This window comes from Dendrobium catenatum, unplaced genomic scaffold, assembly GCF_001605985.2.
Source record: "Dendrobium catenatum unplaced genomic scaffold, ASM160598v2 fragScaff_scaffold_754, whole genome shotgun sequence".
In the NCBI taxonomy this organism is placed as follows: Eukaryota; Viridiplantae; Streptophyta; class Magnoliopsida; order Asparagales; family Orchidaceae; genus Dendrobium; species Dendrobium catenatum.
In genome coordinates, this window is record NW_021319216.1 from 448,867 (window position 1) to 469,902 (window position 21,036).

Sequence of the window (21,036 nt, forward strand, 5' to 3'; positions counted from 1 at the left end):
AAATAAATAAATAATAGTTATAGTTCATATGTTAAGCGGTCGGGTAATTTTTATTACAAATAAACCTACTAAAAATATATACGAAGCTCATGCCCGTACTGTTTTAAGATCCGAATTCTAGCCCGCAATTAACGCTGATTTGAAGATTCCAAATCACAAGCTCTATCGCGTCCTCGTCCTCGTCCTCGTCCTGTCTACGTCAGGCGAACCGAATCTTATCCATTAAAACCCTCCAAAGAACAGGTGTCGTACGTTCAACCCTTTCTTACATGAATCTTCCAGCCGGCAGAGCAGTGGATCCGATCATCTTCACTGATTCCCGATCCTCGCCAGTTGGCAATGTCGGGTCCGCTGCCAGCAATGATTGTAGAGTACTAAATGACGGCTGTGCTTGTGGCCACTCATGTCACAGCTCACTCTCGTCTTCGTCTCAGTTCTCTCTGTAGTCCACCGAATTCCTCTTCCGCCATGCAAATGCCCTTCAAAATATTGACTTGCCTCTATCTCCCCTTGATCCTTTCAGCCGTCTTCCTCCCGATCGGCGGCAAGAAAACCCTAGGAACCCGCCGCGCCACCGTCCACTTCGATGAATCCCTAACCAACATCTGGCCGCTGCCGAAGCAGTTCACCTCCGGTAATCTTACGCTATCCGTTGATCCGGATATTACCGTCGATGTTCAGGGACCCGGTGGGAGTTCCCCCATCGTGCTGGAAGCGTTCGAGAGGTATAGGAATTTGGTTTTCAAGCAGCAGTCGGGGTATGCTTTGGGGGAGCACGACGTCTCCAAGCTGACCGTCATCGTTGCTTCGGATAACGATACGGTTGTTTTTCGACTGGAAGGATTTGTTGACTCTGTTCATTGTTTTTACTCTGTTTTGAATACATGTTCAAACAAATAGTCAAGCAAAATTTCTAGATTTGAGATAAGTAGTCAGTTGCGATATCATATAGTTTTCATGTTTAAATTCTATGAAGATTTACTAAATCTGGACTTCAGGTTTTACTAAAATCCTACTTGTAGCCAAACAGTCCCGAGGGTTTAATGGTTTTTTATTTTGGTTGTTTACAGCTCCAACTTGGTGTGGACGAAAGTTATACACTTTATGTATCTGATGGTAGCGAAGGAGGTGGAGGAGGGAGGTTATCGATAGTTGGTGGGGTTTCAATTGAGGTATGAAGAGTTTTATTGGGCATTTAAATTATGATTTCGGCACGATTGATTAATAAAATAGTGCTATTTGTGATTCTGATGAATTTTGGATGCCAGTATTCTTGCTTTTAATTTAGATGTCTTCTGATCTAATACTATTTGTGACCTCATTTTTTTTTTTTTTTTGTGGAAAATTTTCCAATGCATCTTGGATGTTTCCTTCCACGATTGATTTAAGTAAAATGTCAGTTCCCTGGATTGTAGCATTTGGGAATTTAATTAGCCCTGGCCATCCTCCCTTTGTTCCATGACACATTATATTCTGTCTATCCTTTTAATTATTTGAATTTGGGCTGTAGATATTCTTTTTAGTGCAAATTCACTACTATACAAGTTTCTGATTTGTGTGGCTAACTACGAGTGCAGAATCCATCAGTTCTCTAAAATATTTTCTTTTGTCACTTCTTAAAGGTAAAGCTGATTTCCTAAACAAGTTTAAAATATCAAAAATATTTTTTTTTAATCCACATTTTTTATGAAAGTTAAGAAATTTAAGGAATGTATAAATGTATAGTCTCCTTTTTGAAATATTTTGCATAATTTCACGTATTTGAATTTTGATTCTTTCAGCAAGAGTGTACATGTTGCTACTATATTTTTAATGCATGACTTATCACCTTAATGTTTATTTCTTTGCAGGCAAATACAATATATGGTGCACTGCGGGGTTTGGAGGTATATAGGTGTCAATAATGAGTGTTATTGTGGTTCCTCTTGTTATTCTTCAAGCAGTCCTCATCTCAGCTGATTGACATTCACTTGACTGATTGTCACACCAAATTTGTTTTCATTCCAACTGAGTAGCATTTTCTATTCTGCTATATTCTTAAACTTTGAATTAACAAACTAAAATGGAATCAAGTACAAGAGAATGTGTCAATTCCATTCATGTCTATGTGCTTCATGCGCAAGATGTGGTATTCTCTATATAACAGAACATCCAAACTCTTGCAGTGTAAGTGACCAAATCCATTTGCAAGAACCGTAGTGAGCAATCAATTTTTACCTAGGATAAACAAAACTTGCATTCACCACACATGCCTTTATCATATATAAATAATAACTAAAGTATGGCAATAATAAAACGATTTGTGAAGTTCAGTCAGGATTGACTAACATTCATAGGTCGACATGGCACAAATCATTACAACATCCAAAGCATGAATGGGTAAAAAGTGAGAAGATTATAAAACATATGAAATTATTTTTTTCACATTACTAATGTGGATGATGGAGAACATCTCACAAATTTAGAGTAACCATTCTCAAAGAGAAAGCCAAAGAAAAAATAATAATTTCTCTTACAAATATCCAAGATAGTAAGTTGATGCATAAAACCCTCTTCCTCATCTTCATCTTTGGACTGACCTCTTGATCCCTAGCACTTCGTATCTCTAACAGCCACTCAGAAGAAGTTACACCCTCATCTCATGAAGAAATCGTATACTTGACCTACTCAAATACTACTTACTCTTGGTTAATTTTTGAATAGAAATAAGATTAGGGTTTGAGATAATTATGAGACTGCCCTTCTAATTCAATTTGATATAACAGATTAATTTCTTGCCCTAATATCAAATCCTTTGTATCATCAGACAACAAAAGGAATTGCCAAATTTGCTCAAATCTCCAGAACCTCCTCACTCAAAGTCTTGTAGGGCATCATTTGCTGTAGAAACTAATCAAATTCAAGAATTGTCTAAAATTGAGAATAATTTGCATCTTACAAGCTTTTTTAAAAGGATTGTACTATGTACAGATCTTATGAATTGGAACGTCATTATCTTCAACCTTTTCTCTAATCAGAAGGCAATAAATATCAATATGTTTATTTATAATATATCTGTGTGTGGCTAAGTAAATAACACTACGATTTTCATGGAAAATCTCAAGCTATTTTGGTGCAAACCCGAGTCTTCTACTAAGCCGCCCCTCAACCAAACAATTTTCTTGATAACTTAAGAAAGTACCACATATTTTAATTTTGTAGACAAAAGAATTGTAGGGTGAAGATAAGACTTCCAGCTGATAGCATTCTTAGAGAGATTGAAGCCATATCCAATTACTTTCTATGATTGTCAAGGAAGCCATATCTAGTTTCTTAGAGAGATTGAAGCTATACAAAATGACAATTGAAGCCATATCCAGTTTCTTAGAGAGATTGAAGCCATATCTAGTTTCTTTCTATGATTGTCGAGGAACTTGAAAATCTGTTAAGGGACTTAAAGTGTGTCCACCACTTCTGGCAGCTAGACTTCCTGAGATAATTTGACCAGTTTTCCTTCATATGCTTATAAATTCTACGTGTCTGACCTCATGTGGTTGAGAAGATGCTGAAACATCATGTTCATAGAGCTACCCGTATCATTTGAGATTTGAAATACTTTATAACTATTGATGATCTTTTGGACAATGATTGTGTTGTTATAGATGTTTCGATTTGCAAGGAGGGCCAATGCTATGAAAGGAAAAGTGAAAATTGGAGACGAGTGGGTTAGATATACATTACACGAGTCAAGTTATCAAAGGTAATGACGGTAGCTGACCTTTGAACTAGTGCACCTAATTATGCACCAAACCACTTCATAATTCAAATCTTGCCTCTTGGTGGGGGGTGTTAGTAGTCGCTCTTCTAGTTGTGCGGGATGGTCAACATTATTATCTTTGATTGAAGGTTTTGTTGAGCATGTTAGGAACTGCTTCAAGTTAACCTTCTCTGGTAGCTTCTCAAGATCATTTTCTAGACCCTACAATTCTTTGACTCATGTTCACTCTCATTATGGTGAAGCAAGCTCTGGAGTGGTTGGGACTCCTCAAAAGGAGTGGCACCGGCTATCGAAAGTACTCTATCTTTAATGGCTGCAAAGATTTTGTCAATTTCATGGTCAAACTATGCAATAATCACTTAGGATTGATTGTGTCAAAAAGGTGACATTCCTCTTGGCTATGGTGGTCATGACCATAGTGGTCCAATCGATGGTTGTGGTTGCCTTAGTAATTGCACGAACTATCTCTCTCAAAAGGTTAATCTTGTTAATCATTTTGTGTTTGGTCAGGCCAATCATGCCAACTAGGATTTTTCTAGTGAGATGCAACTGCAAAGGGGCATCAGTGATAGGATATTTCTAGTGAGATGCAACTAGTAGTTTTCCGCTTGTCCTTTGATCAATTTAAGGGTTATGATTGATGCCAAGGGAGAATCCATGGGCCTTTTCCTTCCTTTTTTGATATGAAGATGGGAGAGATATTTATTTATAAGCAATGAATTTGTGGCCTCATATTTTCCTTATCTAGCACTCCCGTCAAACCCTCCTAATTTGATTGTTCTTTAACACCAATAATGGGGTATTTATAGGTGCTTTATCGGCTTGAGGAAATTTCAGGGAGGGTGGATGCATTGCCCTTTACTTTTATTTATATAGTCTCCTTTTTAGCAAGTTTTGTTTGCCGATGAAGTAAAATCTGTGAAATTGTTTCTCAAATGATCTCTGTAAATTCCAGACTTTGAGCCAATTGTGTACCTATAATTACAAAACAAAAACTGTAGAAGTGAACAAGGCCCCATGGTACATTCATGATGAACCCCGATTTTCCTTCCGCGGGCTGCTTCTTGGTAGGGAAATAGTGCAAGCTCAAACTTTTGTTTTGTTTATGTCTACGGTTTAATAACGGAAATACATATATATGCACTATGTATTTATCATTTCCAGACAGCGCGAGACATTTCCTGCCAGTAAACATCATCAAGCAAGTAATTGAATCTATGTCATATGCTAAACTTGTAAGTAGTTCTCTTTTTGAAAACCAAGTTGTTCTTTGTGCTCTAGATTATTTATAACCAATTATTTTTTAATTTCTGTTTTTCTTGTTCAGTAGAATGTTCTTCATTGGCACATCATAGATGAAGAGTCTTTTCCTTTAGAGATACCCACTTATCCAAATTTGTGGGAGGGTTCGTATACGAAGTGGGAGAGATACACGGTTGAGGATGCTTATGAAATTGTTGAGTATGCCATTTTTTTTTAAATTAACATCCACGACGTTATTGCTTCTCACATTCTACTTTACCATTAAAAAGATGCATAAAATTGCTCAGAAGTATCTGAATATGTTGAATTAAGTTCTTAGAATGTTTTTTCTATATTGCCGATCTGTGGTGTAAATTAACAAACCATTATTGTTGATAAATGCATTTGTTGTCCCGGTATCTTTAAGCTATGATTTTTTACTTTGGAATTTGAAAGTTTTGATATACTTCTTATACCATCATTCAAGTAATCGTTTGAATTTGAAGGCATCACGACACTTAATAAACCATAAATCATTTGTAATTTAAAATTTACATCTTGATTGTATTTTACCAAGCCTAAAAACTTGACCGCCTAGTGGTTGAATGCCACGTGGTATTTCTATTGTAATCTACATAGTAATGATGACATGGAGGTAGGATTCTCTGGAAGTTGATTCCTTAGTAATAGGTTGGTTTATATTATTTGGAATTGCTTCATTTTGGTTGGATGTACATCTTTCCACCTTTTAAATTCAGAACATGGGCATGTATATGGAGACTGTTAGTAAGGTTAAGCTAATTAATTGTTAATCTTTTGTTGGATGCATCCGAACTTGGTTGATTTGCAATTTATTGTTCATCAAGAATGGAGTGGTTTAAGAAAGCGTCTTTTTTAGAATCTAGCCTAAGGATAGAGCATTTTTTATTACATGAAATACTAAATTATACTCAGATTATTGTTACAATGGCTGGAACGGTCTTAATTATATGACTAGGAATAATAATACGATCTACGCCTAGTTTGCTTTTTTCAAACTTTTGCTCAATTAAATAAAACATTTTTAATCTGCGTGGTATAATGTACTGTTTTACAGTCAAATTAATAACTATTGATGGGTGGTCATTTTATTGCCGTTGTAATGGAATATAAACTTAGAGAAAGTTAGTTTCTTATTGATGGGCCTTTAATGAGGAATAAACTCAGAAATGTTTTAACAAAACAAGTAAGCTATTCTTATGTATTATTATATTTTACATTTGTATTTTTTGTTAGCGGTAGCTCCATTTTATAAGTTTAGTTGTGCAGGTACTCCGTTATGCGTGATCTCTGGATGTCAAGTTGCCCTTATTTGTGAAATTATCATTCATGCATATTTACCAACATCCGGTCAATTATTTATGTTTTGTTGTTGTTGTTTTCATTTCACCTAGGCGTGTATTTTCTCTAGCTGATCTTTTCTAATTTTCTTTCTTTTCTGGTTCTCGGTCTGATGCGCATTTGTCATGAACAAAAAGTTTTGCAAAAAGAAGAGGTATGCTTCGATGTATCATTTCTACATAAAAGAGAAATTTAACACTCTATGATATTGCTTTTTAGTTTCCACTTAAATACCTCCAAGCGCTATAAACTTTTTCTTGGTGTACATATTGTTGAAAGTTGATTGATTATCAATTGTCTCTTTGTTGCGGGTTAGTGATAAAATGTGAATAATTGCTTGACATATACTCTTTCAGGAATTCATGTAATGGCTGAAGTCGATGTCCCTGGTCATACTGTGTCATGGTATGTCATCTTCAACTTGTCATCTTCAGATTAAGAATAGGTTATGATATCCCATTCTAGGCCGATGATGTTGTTAAGATAAATGAAACGTGTTATGCAGTGTGCACAATAAGAATTGCATTAATCTGATTAAAAGTTGCAATAATAAGTTTGATAGGCTTTAAGATATTAATTTTTTACATAAAAAAGATAAATTTGACGATGACCTTATATGTTCTAAAGTTAATCAAGCTTATGTCTATTTTTGGTAGTTTAGCGGTGAAAATTTATACTTTTAACTGGACGGTCCAATATGCAGTAAATCAAGGGTGTTGGACCGTTGGTTACTTGGTTTATGAAAATTTATGCTTTGAATCCTGCACTTTTTTTTTTTCATTTTCTAATTGCATGTTCGCAGGGGTGTTGGTTATCCTGATCTATGGCCTTCTCCTAACTGTACAGAGCCCCTTGATTTCACGAAGGAGTATACATTCGATGTTATTTCTGGAATTTTGACAGGTAAATGTTCAATTTTCATTGTTCTATATAAATAGCTGAATAACACTTATTTATTGTCTCATTTTCTTTCCTAACCGCTGGAAGCATTGCCATGGAATACTTGATTGAATGAATCTTTTTAAATTCACAGGAAATTATATTCAGAAGGAAAAAAAAAATCATTAGAAAAGGAAGATTTTGGCAGAGAGATAGTGGAATGAAATGAATGGGTCATGCATGCCACTTACCTCGCCTCCTATGAAGTAGAGGGGTTAAGCGAATATTGGAGGAGAGGTTTGAATATTGGAGGAGAAGCCCAAATTTCGTTTGGCCGATGTGGGCTCTGAAAATTCGAGCCCCGACGTCCCCTCCGCCGCATTTTTGCTTTCTTTTTTGCTTGGTAGGGGGGAGTTTTAATGGACTAATTTTCCGGGTAAATTTTTAGAAGTCAGATTGGGATTGTAGATAAGGCACACCCTGAGATTTCGCCCTCATATTGTGAGGACTTTATGATCTGAGTTGTCGTTTCCTATAGGCGGAATCCCCTATAGTTAATTACACCTCTCGATCACGAGAGAGAACTTTCGATTAAGGCTAGCATCGATGAATACGTCATTCCCGTAGATACGTGATATCCGGCATATAGTAGCAGCATAAGTGAAATTGTAATTTGCAGGGGGTAGGGTGAACGACCACTATGAGAACTTTCGATTAAAGCTAGCGTCGATGAATACGTCATACCCGTAGATACATGATATCCGGCATATAGTAGCAGCATAAGTGAAATTGTAATTTGCAGAATAATAAATGCCTAATTAAATGCAAATGCAATTTAATGGCCCCAATTACCTAGATGAAAATCAATAAAGGAATGTGGAACTTATGCTAAAATTTTAATAGATTTGAATCATTGACTTGTTCATAAGTAATAGCATAAGCTTTCAATGAATGGGGTGACTACATCAATTAATGTGCAATTGACGATAAGCGATAAGGGACCTGTAATGCATACAATGAGCTGCGTATGAGTGGAAGCAGGAGAATGCATAGTGATATGCTTACAGGTAGAATATGGAAGACATGCAACAAATGTTGTAGTCTACAAATAGACGATGTCACTTAGATACGTACAAGCACACTAAGCTCTTGCAAATGATGACAATGACTATGCAATGATTGAGAAGACGCCCTTACCTGTCAAGTATTTAGCAACTGCACAAGTTCACAGCAAGCGAAGGAAGTTGATATGCAGCGAATGCAATAATGTATCATTTGCAAGCAACAACAATCAGCATGTAGCAACTCGCCAATTCGCAAGCATTAAGAGATTGTTGACGAATGCGATTTAGCTGTCAGGCAATATCAAGATACAAACAAGCATACTTAAATTTCTTACAAGCAATGATGTAAGACGTCCAATGGATATTAAATGGAATCATTGCTAGTTGAAATGCAAATAATTAGCAATGATAATTAACAAGGATGTGTAATCTAGTTTTGAGTAGATGCACTGGAATACTCTAGCAAACGCTACATTGCATACCAATGATAGAGGCATCCATATCAATCCTACAAATAATTACGATGAATACATTAATTTATCAGAAAAGTGCACGACGAATGCGCCGATCCACTAAAGCATGGCATCAACAACATAGAACTTGTAATATCCATAAGTCTACGTAGAGAAGCTTGAAAGCACCGACGAAAGGGTCATTAGTAAATGTGATGGGTTACATGTGAAGAAGAGGTAACTCGCCAATAAAATATGCTTGAGCAAATTATAGTGAACATGACTCATTTGTAGTCGATACTAATCAACATGTATAGAGAGATTGGTGACAAATGCAGCTCAACCAGTAGGCAACATAAGCTTACAAATAGATGCATGAATAAAAGAGCGTGGTGAATACAAGTGGTTGCTAGTAGTAGCGGAAGATTTGTCACATGCGCCATAACATGCCTATGAGTTGCTGTAAACGTAGGAAGAACTGCAACAAATATAAACTTATACGGGCTGCTATAGAAGACCTGTCGTGCACTCAACATGTCACATATGGGCAAATACAATAAGGCTACGACAAACACAAGCTTCTACGAGTTGCCGTAGAAGACCCATAGTACGTCTAAGGATGCCCCCACACGTATAGTATAATATGTATACACACAAACATAAAGGAATGTGTGTGCAATTGTACATCCGTATGGGCCCCGGTGAGCGTACTGTAAGTATACATGTGACATCGGAGAATGCTGCGCGGATCAAGGAATGAACCTAAGTTCGAGCCTGATCCTTCTACGTGAATGGATAGGAGTCTACACGGCTCGAACTATCAAATAAATCTATGGTCGTGAGATTGACCGAGATATTTATTTTATACATTCATATTAGTCCTTCAAGTTTGATAACCAAGAAAAATTCACCATTAAAGGTATAAATCCGACAATGAACCTGATCTTCTATCAACATCTAGACATAGTTGACAAGGTTCAATATATAATTACAAAAATACCCCATAAATACCTGCATGGGCCCCGGCGTACGTGTTAAGGGTACAAATGTGATGTCTGAGGATGTTGCATGGGTTAAGAAATAAATTTAAGTTCGAGTTCGATCATTCTATGTGAATAGATAGGAGTCGACGTGGCTCGAACAATTAAACAAGTATACGGTCATGCCATTGACTGAGATATTTATTTTATACATTCATATTAGGTCTTCAAGGCTTATAAGAAGGAAAATTCACTTATAAAACATAACTTCAACAACGGACCCGATCCTCTGTCGACAATTGGACAGTCGTATAGGGTCGACAATGCCTAACTAACAGATGGAATTGCCTATAAGTCACTCAGATGATGACCGTGTTGAACGTAGGTCTCAACCGAATGGATTATTTTCAAATATTCAAATTGCCTCACAAATACCCACAAAATTCAAAATCTCAAAATCCAAATATTTAAAATTTAAATTCAATTATCAACCATTTAAAGCAAAACTCATCCATCATCTGCAATAATTTATCGAGGTGTACACATTTATATATCACTTCAGCTCATAAAGAGCTAATGTCTGGTTGAGAATATTTCTAGGATTCATTCTCAAACATTCTTTTGCCAGCAAGGACGTGGCACACGTCCTCTAACTGACAGTTTTGCCGCCAAATGCAATCACAAGTAAACGGTTATGATTGAGGCCTCTGAACCAGGTGATTTCCCACCAAATGACACATCTAAATTATGGTCATGGCCAGAGCCTATATGCTCCCCAATGATACTAAATCCTTGAGATGTGAATCAATAAGATATGATTGATAGGACACAAAGCCCGCTGTTAGCTAAGGTGAATTTAAATTTGTCCCTTGGATGACGCAACCCATGGTTGACGATAAGGATCATTCTGTCAGGTTGGGTCGACTAACTCCTCTGACTAAGTAGACTAGGGACCATGATGACCCAGGATGATGGAACCATGGGATCTTGATCGGTTTCATCGTCCATTCCCCCACCATCTGCATTAAGTGTATGATGGTGAAACTCCTAATTTTAAATATTAAACTTTCAAACATTTAAACCCATGATGCTAATATATGGCATATACATATATCTCTACATATCTGATTGACGACTAGACTTAATCAAAAGTTCTCTCTTGTTATCGGGAGAGGTAATTAACTATAAGGGCTTGCGCCTATAGGAAAATAGAACTCAAATCATAAAAGTCCTCACAAAATTAGGGCGAAATCTCTAGGTAATGTCTTATTTCAAATCCAATATGCCTTCTGAAAATTTACCTCAAAACCTAATACGTTAAAACTCCCCGAAGCAGAGGGAAGGCCGGGGAGTGAATTTTCGGAGCCCACAAACTCGTGAGAAAAAAAAAAAGATGAAAAATGATTACCTATCCTCAGGGGTTAGATTGGGAAAAGAATATTGAGATGAATTTGTCTTTAATGGTACAAATATAGACAATGCTTCTATGACATGTGTATTATACAATAAGATAAGATATGAAAATGAAAAAGAGAGCTAATAAATGATAAGATATTAAAATGAAAAAGAGAGCTAATAATTTCCTTTGCTGCACGTCATAATTGGTTTTAGAGGTCGAATATCAACACTTTTTATTGTGTTTTTTGGGGTTTCCATGTAATGCTTTTTCTTTTTTATAGATTTCATGCTTCTTGTATGAGAAAATTAACACTAATATGATTTTTTTTTCTTGGTTGCAGATTTGAGAAAAATTTTCCCATTTGAGCTATTTCACCTAGGTGGTGATGAAGTTCATGAAGGTTAGTTTTGTGGTTATGTTGTCATTACAAAACGTGTAAAGTACAACTAGATCCTGCGGTGGCATCTACGGCCAGTGTGGGAATTGGTACTCGAGCAGCTATGGTTCTATGGTTCTTGATGTCATGCGAGCAGTTTCCACTACGGTCTAGCCATGGCATCCTTTTTGCTTAAGATAATTTATTGTTTTAAAAAAAAAAAATAAGAAGGCCATCGAAGTTTGCTCACTTTAAAAATTTATTTATGCTAAATTTAACATCTGGGGCAGTTATGAAAGAATGATCCACAAAGTCAAACAGTTACGACTAGGTTAATATTACTTTTAAGAATTTGGACTTTTCTGTCCTGGCATCATAGAGAACCTGCTAAGAGTGATACACACCCTTTTCTTGATATGCTTCACAATTTATATTTGGCAATTCTAGACATAAATCCCCAAATGATAAAAAACTCTATAAAGACTTCCAAAAATTCTTAGTCACTGTTGGCACATTTGTAAGGTTTACTATTAAAATTGCCATTTTGCTTCTAGGACAGTTGGCAGAGATTCTTTTGGAACCCAAAGCATTGCTATTAATGTTTATCTTTAATCTCCAAATCCTACTTGTGTTCTTAGCCATTGGTTTGACCTAACCAATTTAGGTTTTCCACCTTCATATGATTTCCCTCCTTGTTTTAAAGCAGGGACAATATCCGGTTCTTTGTTTGTGCATGTTAACAGCCCTTCCACTGAGTGCTGCTGCTGATAATTTTTTTATGTTCCTTTTAGTTTTTACAAATTTTTTTTGTTGGAGATTAGCACGGCAGCACTTGATTTTATTGGTCACTGTTTTGCAGATTGCTGGTTATCTACTCCGCATGTGAAGGACTGGTATGGAACTATTTACTACATGAATCTCTTCTTTAATTGCTTGTATTATTTTATAATTGGAACTTTTTGTTCCAACAATGTCATGCTTATATACAGTTAATGCTTACATGTTGATATATATAATTAGGTTCTGCCATTTTTTCTCTTTTGCCAATAAATGTAGTGTTCTCGTTTTTACTTTGGTACCCCTAGCAGTTTAAACATCCTAGCTCCTACTTCTGGTTTTAGAACACGTGAAAGTTAACTGCACAAGACTTCCCTCCTTTACATCCAATGTCACTTTTAGCTCCAAATTTGGTAAGCAGACTTCAAAAGATGCCATGTTCTTCTTGTCCCTATCAAGCACTTTCATGAAGATTTCTGTTAATATTATCATCATAATCATTATCATCAGTAGTCTTATCCCAATTATTTGGTATTGGCTTTACGAATTCTCATTTTCTATTCAACCCAGGTGAGTGTTTCATGTGGCGTCAAATGTATTTTATTTGAATTTTAGTATTTTAATTAAATTTTAGTTTAAAATATCTTAATTGAATTTTAGTTGGAATTAGCTAATAAGATGCTGTATTCTCATATTATATTTTTTATTGACAAAGAGGTGTGATTAGGCTTCAAGTTTTACATTAGGCTACTATTTGTGCAGGCTTGAACAACGAAACATGACAACAAATGATGCCTACCAGTACTTTGTATTGAGAGCTCAAGAAATTGCATTATCTCATAACTGGATCCCTGTCAACTGGTACGATGTTTCTTTTCAGTGCAAGGTTTGCGGTTACAGATTTAGGATTCATTTGGGACAGCTTTTTTACTGCTTCTTAATGCAATTTTCTAGTACAAAAATCACAAAAATTAATTTTTTGTACTAGAAAACTATTTTAAGAAGCAATAAGAAAGCTGTCCCAAACGAACGCTTAATAAAATAAACAGCTGATGGGGCCTGAAATGTACTTTTGCCACAATCTTCAGGGAAGAAACATTTAACTCGTTTAACAAGAGCCTCAATCCCCGGACTGTGGTGCATAACTGGTCAGTTTAGATGATGAACTCCTACTTTTCACTCCATCATAATTATATGAAATGTTCTTTTCACATATATGATGGTTCTATTGGATGGTGATCTTGACAGGTTAGGACCTGGAGTTTGTCCAAAAGTTGTTGCAAATGGTTTTAGATGTATTGTAAGCAATCAAGGGGTGTGGTATCTGGATCATCTAGATGTTCCATGGGAGAAATTCTATACCAATGAACCATTAGATGGAATTAATGATACCTTACAGCAAAAGCTTGTTTTAGGTGGAGAGGTTTGTATGTGGGGAGAGACAGCTGATACATCTGATGTTCTTCAAACAATCTGGCCCCGCGCAGCTGCAGCTGCAGGTATTTGTTTTTCAAAATTTACCTTTGCATCTGTCTAGTATTGATTCTGCAAATTTATCTACAACTAGAGGACATTTTGTTCTGAATATGATTGTGCAAATTTTCTTCAGAACGTTTGTGGAGTCCAAGGGAGGCCACTAGTTCAGAAAATTTGAATGCGAGTGTTCTACCTCGGCTTCAACATTTCAGATGCTTGCTGAACTACCGTGGAGTCCCAGCTGCCCCGGTCACCAATCTGTATGCTCGTCAGCCTCCAATTGGTGCAGGTTCATGTTTCACTCAATAATTTAAATTTGCTGAAAACTCTCCTTCCGATTAAGGCTTCGTTTGGGACAGCTTCTTTGCGGCTTTCTAAAACAACTTTTTAGTTCAAATTTTCTTGAATTAGAAAATTTTATACTAAAAAGAATAAAGTAGCAAAGAAGCTGCCCCAAACAAAGCCTAATTATTGTGTGAAGATTCTATTCCATATTGTAACATAAAGATGGGGAATCTCAAGTACATCACTGTGTTATCCCTATCATACAATAGTTTACATTGGCAAAATTCATGAGTCCTGGAATTGTGGGAATGTTCAGATCATAATAATTCCCTGGACTCCTGTTTCGTTCATCTTCATGAAGGTTTCCTTTGACCTTTATTTTATGCCTAATTTGAAGAACGTGCATCTCCTTTCTTGCTTCAAAACGTTATGCTCTCCCAGTAAGTCTGGTATTTCTCAATAAGTGAACTGGTTATAAATAATGTGATGCTCAAAGAAATCTGTTGATCCTGTAGATTTCAATGTTGTTTTGGGTTTAGGTGCTGTTTGTTAGATCCATGCTTTTGCCACCCATTTTCTGTTCACACTTAGGGCCATGGTTTCTGCAAATGAAAAATTTATTCAGTTCTCTGAAGGAACTTGCTACTTTGTTATAGTTATGTATTATATCAGTTTACAGAATGGAGAGAATCTGTACTGAATCCTTTTTCCAACAAGTGTTCAAAAGCAAATTACTGATTTTGTTATGATGAGAGATGCCAAAAGGACCAATCTCGCGTATTGGGATATAGACTTGATATTATTGTTGTTGTTGTTAAGGCTTCGTTTGGGATGACTTTCTTTCTGCTTCTTAAAGCGGCTTTTTAGTACATAAATTTTAATTTTTTACTAAAAAATTCGCTTTAAGAAGCAGGAAGAAAGCCGTCCGATGAAATGAAGCCTAAGAGATGCCAATAAAATATGATGCAAAAGCATCATTAGAATTGAGATTCATGCAACAATTAAAACTCAGAAAGATGAAATGCAGCTGTAGAGTTAGTAAGTTTTGATTAAATTATTTCAATTAAAATAATAATAAGAAAGTTGTTCCGAACGAAGCTTTATGCAGATAGAATTATTTGGAAGTGGTTAAATATAACTTTCCTTGACCTTGTTATGATAGTATATATATATGATCCGTTTGGTTGAATATCTCTGAACAATAATATTATGTAGATAAGTAGAATGGTGTTTGGTTCAGAGTTAGATTCTTAAATACTTTAGTATTATGTAGAGTGATCAGAGATGATTCTTATTAATCTTTTATTTTAATATTCCCTATCAATTATATTGCCGGATGTTCAATGATCTGAACAAAATGCAATTGAAATTTTATTTTAAAAATGCCAATATATATCAACAATTAACATCTATGGATGACATAGTATTGCATAATAAATTTTAAAAAACAAAAAAATGAAAAAAAAAAATTTCCTGAGAACAGGGTATCTACCTGCTGTCATTCCAAAAGGAGCGCTTTGTGGTGTAACTAATTCATCAGGGGAACCTAGAAAGCCACCCACCGGCATTGGGCCCACACTTGCTTTCCCCCACTGAAGAGGTGAGACTGTAGTAGAGGGGATTTGAACCCAGAATTGATGGTTTTTGGGTTAAATAGATCTTTTCAAGAGTTTGAAGACATCTTGATATCTTTTATTTTTTCTTTAAATATTTTGGACTTATTTTATCAATTAGGAACAAACGAAGTCTTTAGAGATAATTTTGAATAATTTGGAGGAAATTTGAACCAAATTTTGTGGTAATTTTATCCAAAATTAATATATCAACTCCACAAAAGAGTGAAATTATGATTGATGGAAATTTAATTAGTTCATGGCTCAATTGGGAGCTCTTCGTTGCTTATATGGAGTGATTGCACCACGAAATTCTTCTGAAATTGTGATTTTAGGTACTAATTTTTTTTTTAGACTAACAATTTTTTAACTCATAAGTTTTGATGTCTACAAAATATGGGGCAAATAATACATTATTAGAAAATTCAATAGATGATGAGCATATTTTGACACAATTTTTGAATCTCAAATCTTCCAAATATTGCTGAAAAAAATATAAAAAAGGTAATTTTTATAGCATATAAACTCTATTTTTAGTAAATTTATAGTAGAGTATGTAGTTTCATGAGATCAATCCAACAATACTAACAATATTTGGATCACAATCTAAATGTAGCTAAAATCATGCACTCAAAAGCATAATTAGAGATTTTTTTAAAATTATTTGAGAATTTAAATGTCCTCCAAATTTTACATTTATAGCTCAAATAAGCATGTTATCAAAATAAATCTAATGAGTCTAAGGCTTCGTTTGGGACGACTTTCTTTTTATTTTTTAAAACATCTTTCTAGTATAAAAATAAAAAATTTTCTACTAAAAAGTTGCATTAAAAATCAATAAAAAACACATCCTAAACAAAGCCTAAGCTGCTCAATTCTATGTTTATTAATACATTGAAATGTCCTAAATATGCAAGATTGACAATCAAATGAAGTGTTCAAGATTTTTTGGCCACAATGACTAAAATGCTCCCTAAATAAATTTATAAATAAGTCATATTCTATACATATCTAGGAAGAATTTTGCTCGAGAAAATTTTGAAACTTAGAGAATTTTAGAGTTTTATATACCACACCTTATGTAGCCATTGATTAATATTGATGCCCGTCATGTCATTACCCAGTGTCGAACTACTCAATATCAATCTTTGATTGACATCAATGCCCATTGTTTTGAATGCCCATTGTGTTGACACAATTCAGCTTCAATCATCAATTGATATTAATACCTTATATTTTTATTGTCAGCCGCTTACCATCGATTGATATTTGACATTGTACCACATTGACATTTGATATTTGATATTGTACCACATTGACATTTGTAAAAAAAATCATCCCAAATGAAACCTAAGCTGATTATCTAAAATAAAATTATAAATAGAGGTTGTATAGAAGTACAAGAAATTTATTGCTTATCTTGTATCTACTCTCCTTCCTTTCAACAATTCAATCTTATATAATTAATTTGATATTTAAAAGATATGATATCAATGCAAAAGTAAAAACAAGCAATGATTAGTAGAAATGACACATGCACTGCTAACTATAAATGTCAAATAATAGAAAATAACCAACAACAAACAATAAGATAAATAAGATAACCACTTAAAACTTTTTATATGAAAAGGGATGAGTAATTTTGGAAAGTAGTGAAGATTAAGGCTTTAAGATTCTAGATAAGAAAATTTTCAACAAAGAAATATCATGAAAAGAAGAATCACTAAATTCATGCTACACGTAATATGTAATTAGGATTATTTTGTATGATACCAAAATTACAGAGGGTAGAAAAGAAGAAATTCATTTAGATTAGGATTCCAGTAGTAATATTTTAATAAAAGATTATCAAATCACCATATGTTCTATTAAGAATAGATCACCAAGCCTAACCGAACTACATTTCATTCATATTCTTTTAGAGGATTACATAGGTCTATGTAGTAAATATATGTACCATGATGAAATTTGAATAAGTCATTTTAATTACATTTTCAAAGAGAATATTCATGAATCAAGGAGTTGAATCATGCTTTGTTTCTTCATCTTCCACACCCTTCAGCTTGTTAATTTCACTTTACTTTACTTGTCCCTTAATATTTTTCTTCCATTGATATTATGGTTACTTAATTTGAAAGAGCCTTTTCATTTCTCTATATAGAATGTGTTGAACGCAGCTTCATGGCTAGAAGAAGAAGCCTTCCCTCTTTTCTTTAGCCTTTTTTTTTTCATAAATGGCTTCTTATGTTAACATAGCTTGGAATGTAGACTTTTAGATGAGGTGGCATGATGAAGTGGAAATTTGATTTGACCTTAACTTTGTGGACTAAAAGTCTATGTTACATGACATTTAAAATACTAATGTATGATAATAATACAAATATTAATATTTTAAAATTCTCTAAAATAAAATTATAAATCAAGATTGCATAAATGCTTAAGGTAATCACTCTTTGTTATGTATAAATTAGTCATCTATATTTGATGCTCATTTTTCTCATTGCTTAGATTTCCCTTTTATCAAGAGAATGTCCAAGATGCTCCTTGATTGTTTCTTAGCTTTTCATATGCACCATTGATCGTTATCTGACACTTGTCAATGTTTGGTGTCCATCAACTAGCATATCTAATACACATCTGGTCTCCCACCATTGATATCCAAGTTAATCATTGTCTGTCTCATGACTTCTGACATTCTGCATCAACCACTGTCCAACTCACATCAACAAGTAATGCCTAACTTTTTTAGCCATTGATTTCATCATCTTGGTCACCTAGACTATTCTCATGTTAGAAGGATAACAAAGACAATCACCGTCCATCATTTGAATTTCAATGTTCCTCATTGACTATTGTCTAACGCCTACCAGTATCTGACATTTGTCTTCCATAATTTCTGCTTTCCAAACAAGCTATAGCCCACCATTTTTTGATGATACTACCACTATAGAAGATATTTTTCACGGTTCATATTTATTATATTATATTAATGTCTTCTCAAGTTGTGGAGAATAAAGCTCTTTATAATGTTTGACTTAGACTAATGGAATATATTTAAGTAGGGCTATAGCTTTTTTTTTTTTAACTTCTCAAGTTTTGCATGTAAAAAATATCGTGTCTAGTGTGGCTTATGCTCAACTTATCAATCTATATGAGATTTCTATGCAACCCTAGCACATTAAACTTCCCTTTGTCATCCTAAATATTTTAGCATGCTATAGATTTGAATATAACTTTTTATTGAATTTATACTTGTTTGTTTGATATTTGATTTTATATGCCATATAATGTCTGTAATTAGAGAAATATGTCCTATGTTTCATCTCTTGAGACACATGCCCAAAAAATCCTTCCGAACAAAAATGTTTTTAATAAACAAAGTCAGAATCCTTATAGTTATGCAATATTTTGATCATAAGAGCATCTTGATCATTCATACTCCCATCGTGTTCTCCATTTTTGGTGATTGCAAAGTGCGCATCTTCAACTTTGGACAAAAATTTGTGGTAATGATTTCTTTTTATTTATCAACTTTGAATATTAGTTATGTTTTCTAATTTGTCTTTTAGGATTATAAAATAGGCTTTATAATCTAATCCCTAAACTCCTTAGCATTTAGACTTCAGTTTATTAGCTAGTTTTAAATTAAAGCCATTTTCCAACCATATTTATCATTATAATGATGATTAAATCATGTTTGAATAATATTAATAATCTTTGAAATTTATTTGAATTTGGTTAAATAACTTTTAAAAATAATTGACCGATTTGATGAGTCTTCATGACATCTTTATCCCACAATTTAGGAATATTTAAACAAACTTTAATATATCATATCTTTATTAGAACTTATTCGAACACTTGCTTAAACTTATATTTGACCTTTTATCTATTAAAACAAATTATCTTCGAAGAAGATTTGAGGGGGTGTTCAAATAATATTCAAATAAGTTGGAATAAGGCTATAATCAAATGGGTTGATTATTTTAGTCAATTATAATTCGAGATTGGTTGAGCATTACGAAACATTACGAAAAATAGTTTGATAATAATCCAAGATTATTCAATCATTATATAGGGTGGTTCAAAGTTTTTTTTTTTTTTTTGTTTTTTTTTTGCTATAAGCTTAGACTCTCTTAGACTTTAATCATTTCAGTTTTTATGCTATGTTTGTAGATTTTTTTTTTTTAATGCTATGTTTGTAGATGTCTAATTTAATCCTGGATGTTTAGGTCACATATAGAGCCACATATAGAGCTAGGCCCATATAGAGAAATTGGTTAGGAATTTGAGGCTGATGGCCTCATTATTTAGGTAGGGGGATCTCCCTTTGGACATTTCTTTAGTACTTCAAAAATGTAACTCTATGGTGCCCTCATTCACTATTCATTGTTGAGGATGATTGATGATGATAAAGATGATGAATATCCTATTGTGTTCAATATTAGAGGGAAGAATTGGACCTTCAAGTTTGTTGAGTTTGCTTTAGTGATTGTGTTGAGTTTTTTAGAGTTCCCAAGTGAGTATGGGTTTAAGAGGATGATAAAAAGTAGCATGCCATTTTGAGAGTTACTTCAATAGTGATACTTTAAACTAGTTTTATGAAGAACACTGATAAAGATGATCCATGAAAGTCCGGGTTGTGCAAACATAATGCAATCTTCTATAAAATAATTCACTTGGTTGAAGATGATGAGGTATTTTATAAATACCCATATGGTAGGATGTCAAGGGAGAGAAAACTATAAGGATTGAAGAGAGATATTGTGCATTATAAGTCCACAAGCATAAAGAAAAGTGTACAACCCAGTACATTATAATTAGATATGCTATATCACTACAATTCTTAGCTCTTGAAGCCATCCCAAACTCGAGAAAGAAATATGCTGAGTTCCTTAGTAAAAGAGTATTAAGGTTGCTGAGCTACATGAGCAACAAGGCGCTCATGATAAGGAATTCTTACCATGATTAATTACATTGCACCTCACTCTAGACATTGTAGGGAATGATGAATCTATTTTGTAAGTGTTTTCCAAGGTTGCTTTAATAGTTGGGGCTATTTGATAAAAAATATATATATTTCTTCCCAAAATCTCCTTGGATGCTTAGGAGGGCCACCACATAGTAAGTTCCAAGGGCTATAATTGGATAATTTCAAGAAAATTTATCTTATGGATGTGCAGCTTCTACATATAAATTGATAATTGCTCTGCATCTTATTTGTAAAGACTAGTATTGAGCATATGTAATAAAACATATCATAAACTTGGTTAAAAGAATCTTCTAGAAGTTCAACATAATCGTACACAATTCTTCTTAGGGAGATGTGCCAACTAATTAAGTAGATAAAAAGTAC

General features: G+C 34.2%; 1 protein-coding gene across 1 annotated transcript; it reads left to right on the forward strand.

The window, feature by feature from the left end:
* Positions 1 to 269: 269 nt before the first annotated feature.
* On the forward strand, positions 270 to 14,581 carry LOC110105956 (beta-hexosaminidase 1). The gene is made up of 15 exons (XM_020835655.2): positions 270 to 822; positions 1,071 to 1,172; positions 1,851 to 1,886; positions 4,713 to 4,824; positions 4,922 to 4,992; positions 5,088 to 5,218; positions 6,517 to 6,533; positions 6,736 to 6,784; positions 7,182 to 7,282; positions 11,494 to 11,553; positions 12,389 to 12,422; positions 13,069 to 13,167; positions 13,395 to 13,454; positions 13,555 to 13,805; positions 13,916 to 14,581. Exons 1-15 carry the CDS (start codon positions 379 to 381, stop codon positions 14,089 to 14,091), a joined length of 1,743 nt encoding a protein of 580 aa, XP_020691314.1. The 5' UTR covers positions 270 to 378; the 3' UTR covers positions 14,092 to 14,581.
* The last annotated feature ends 6,455 nt before the right edge of the window (positions 14,582 to 21,036 follow it).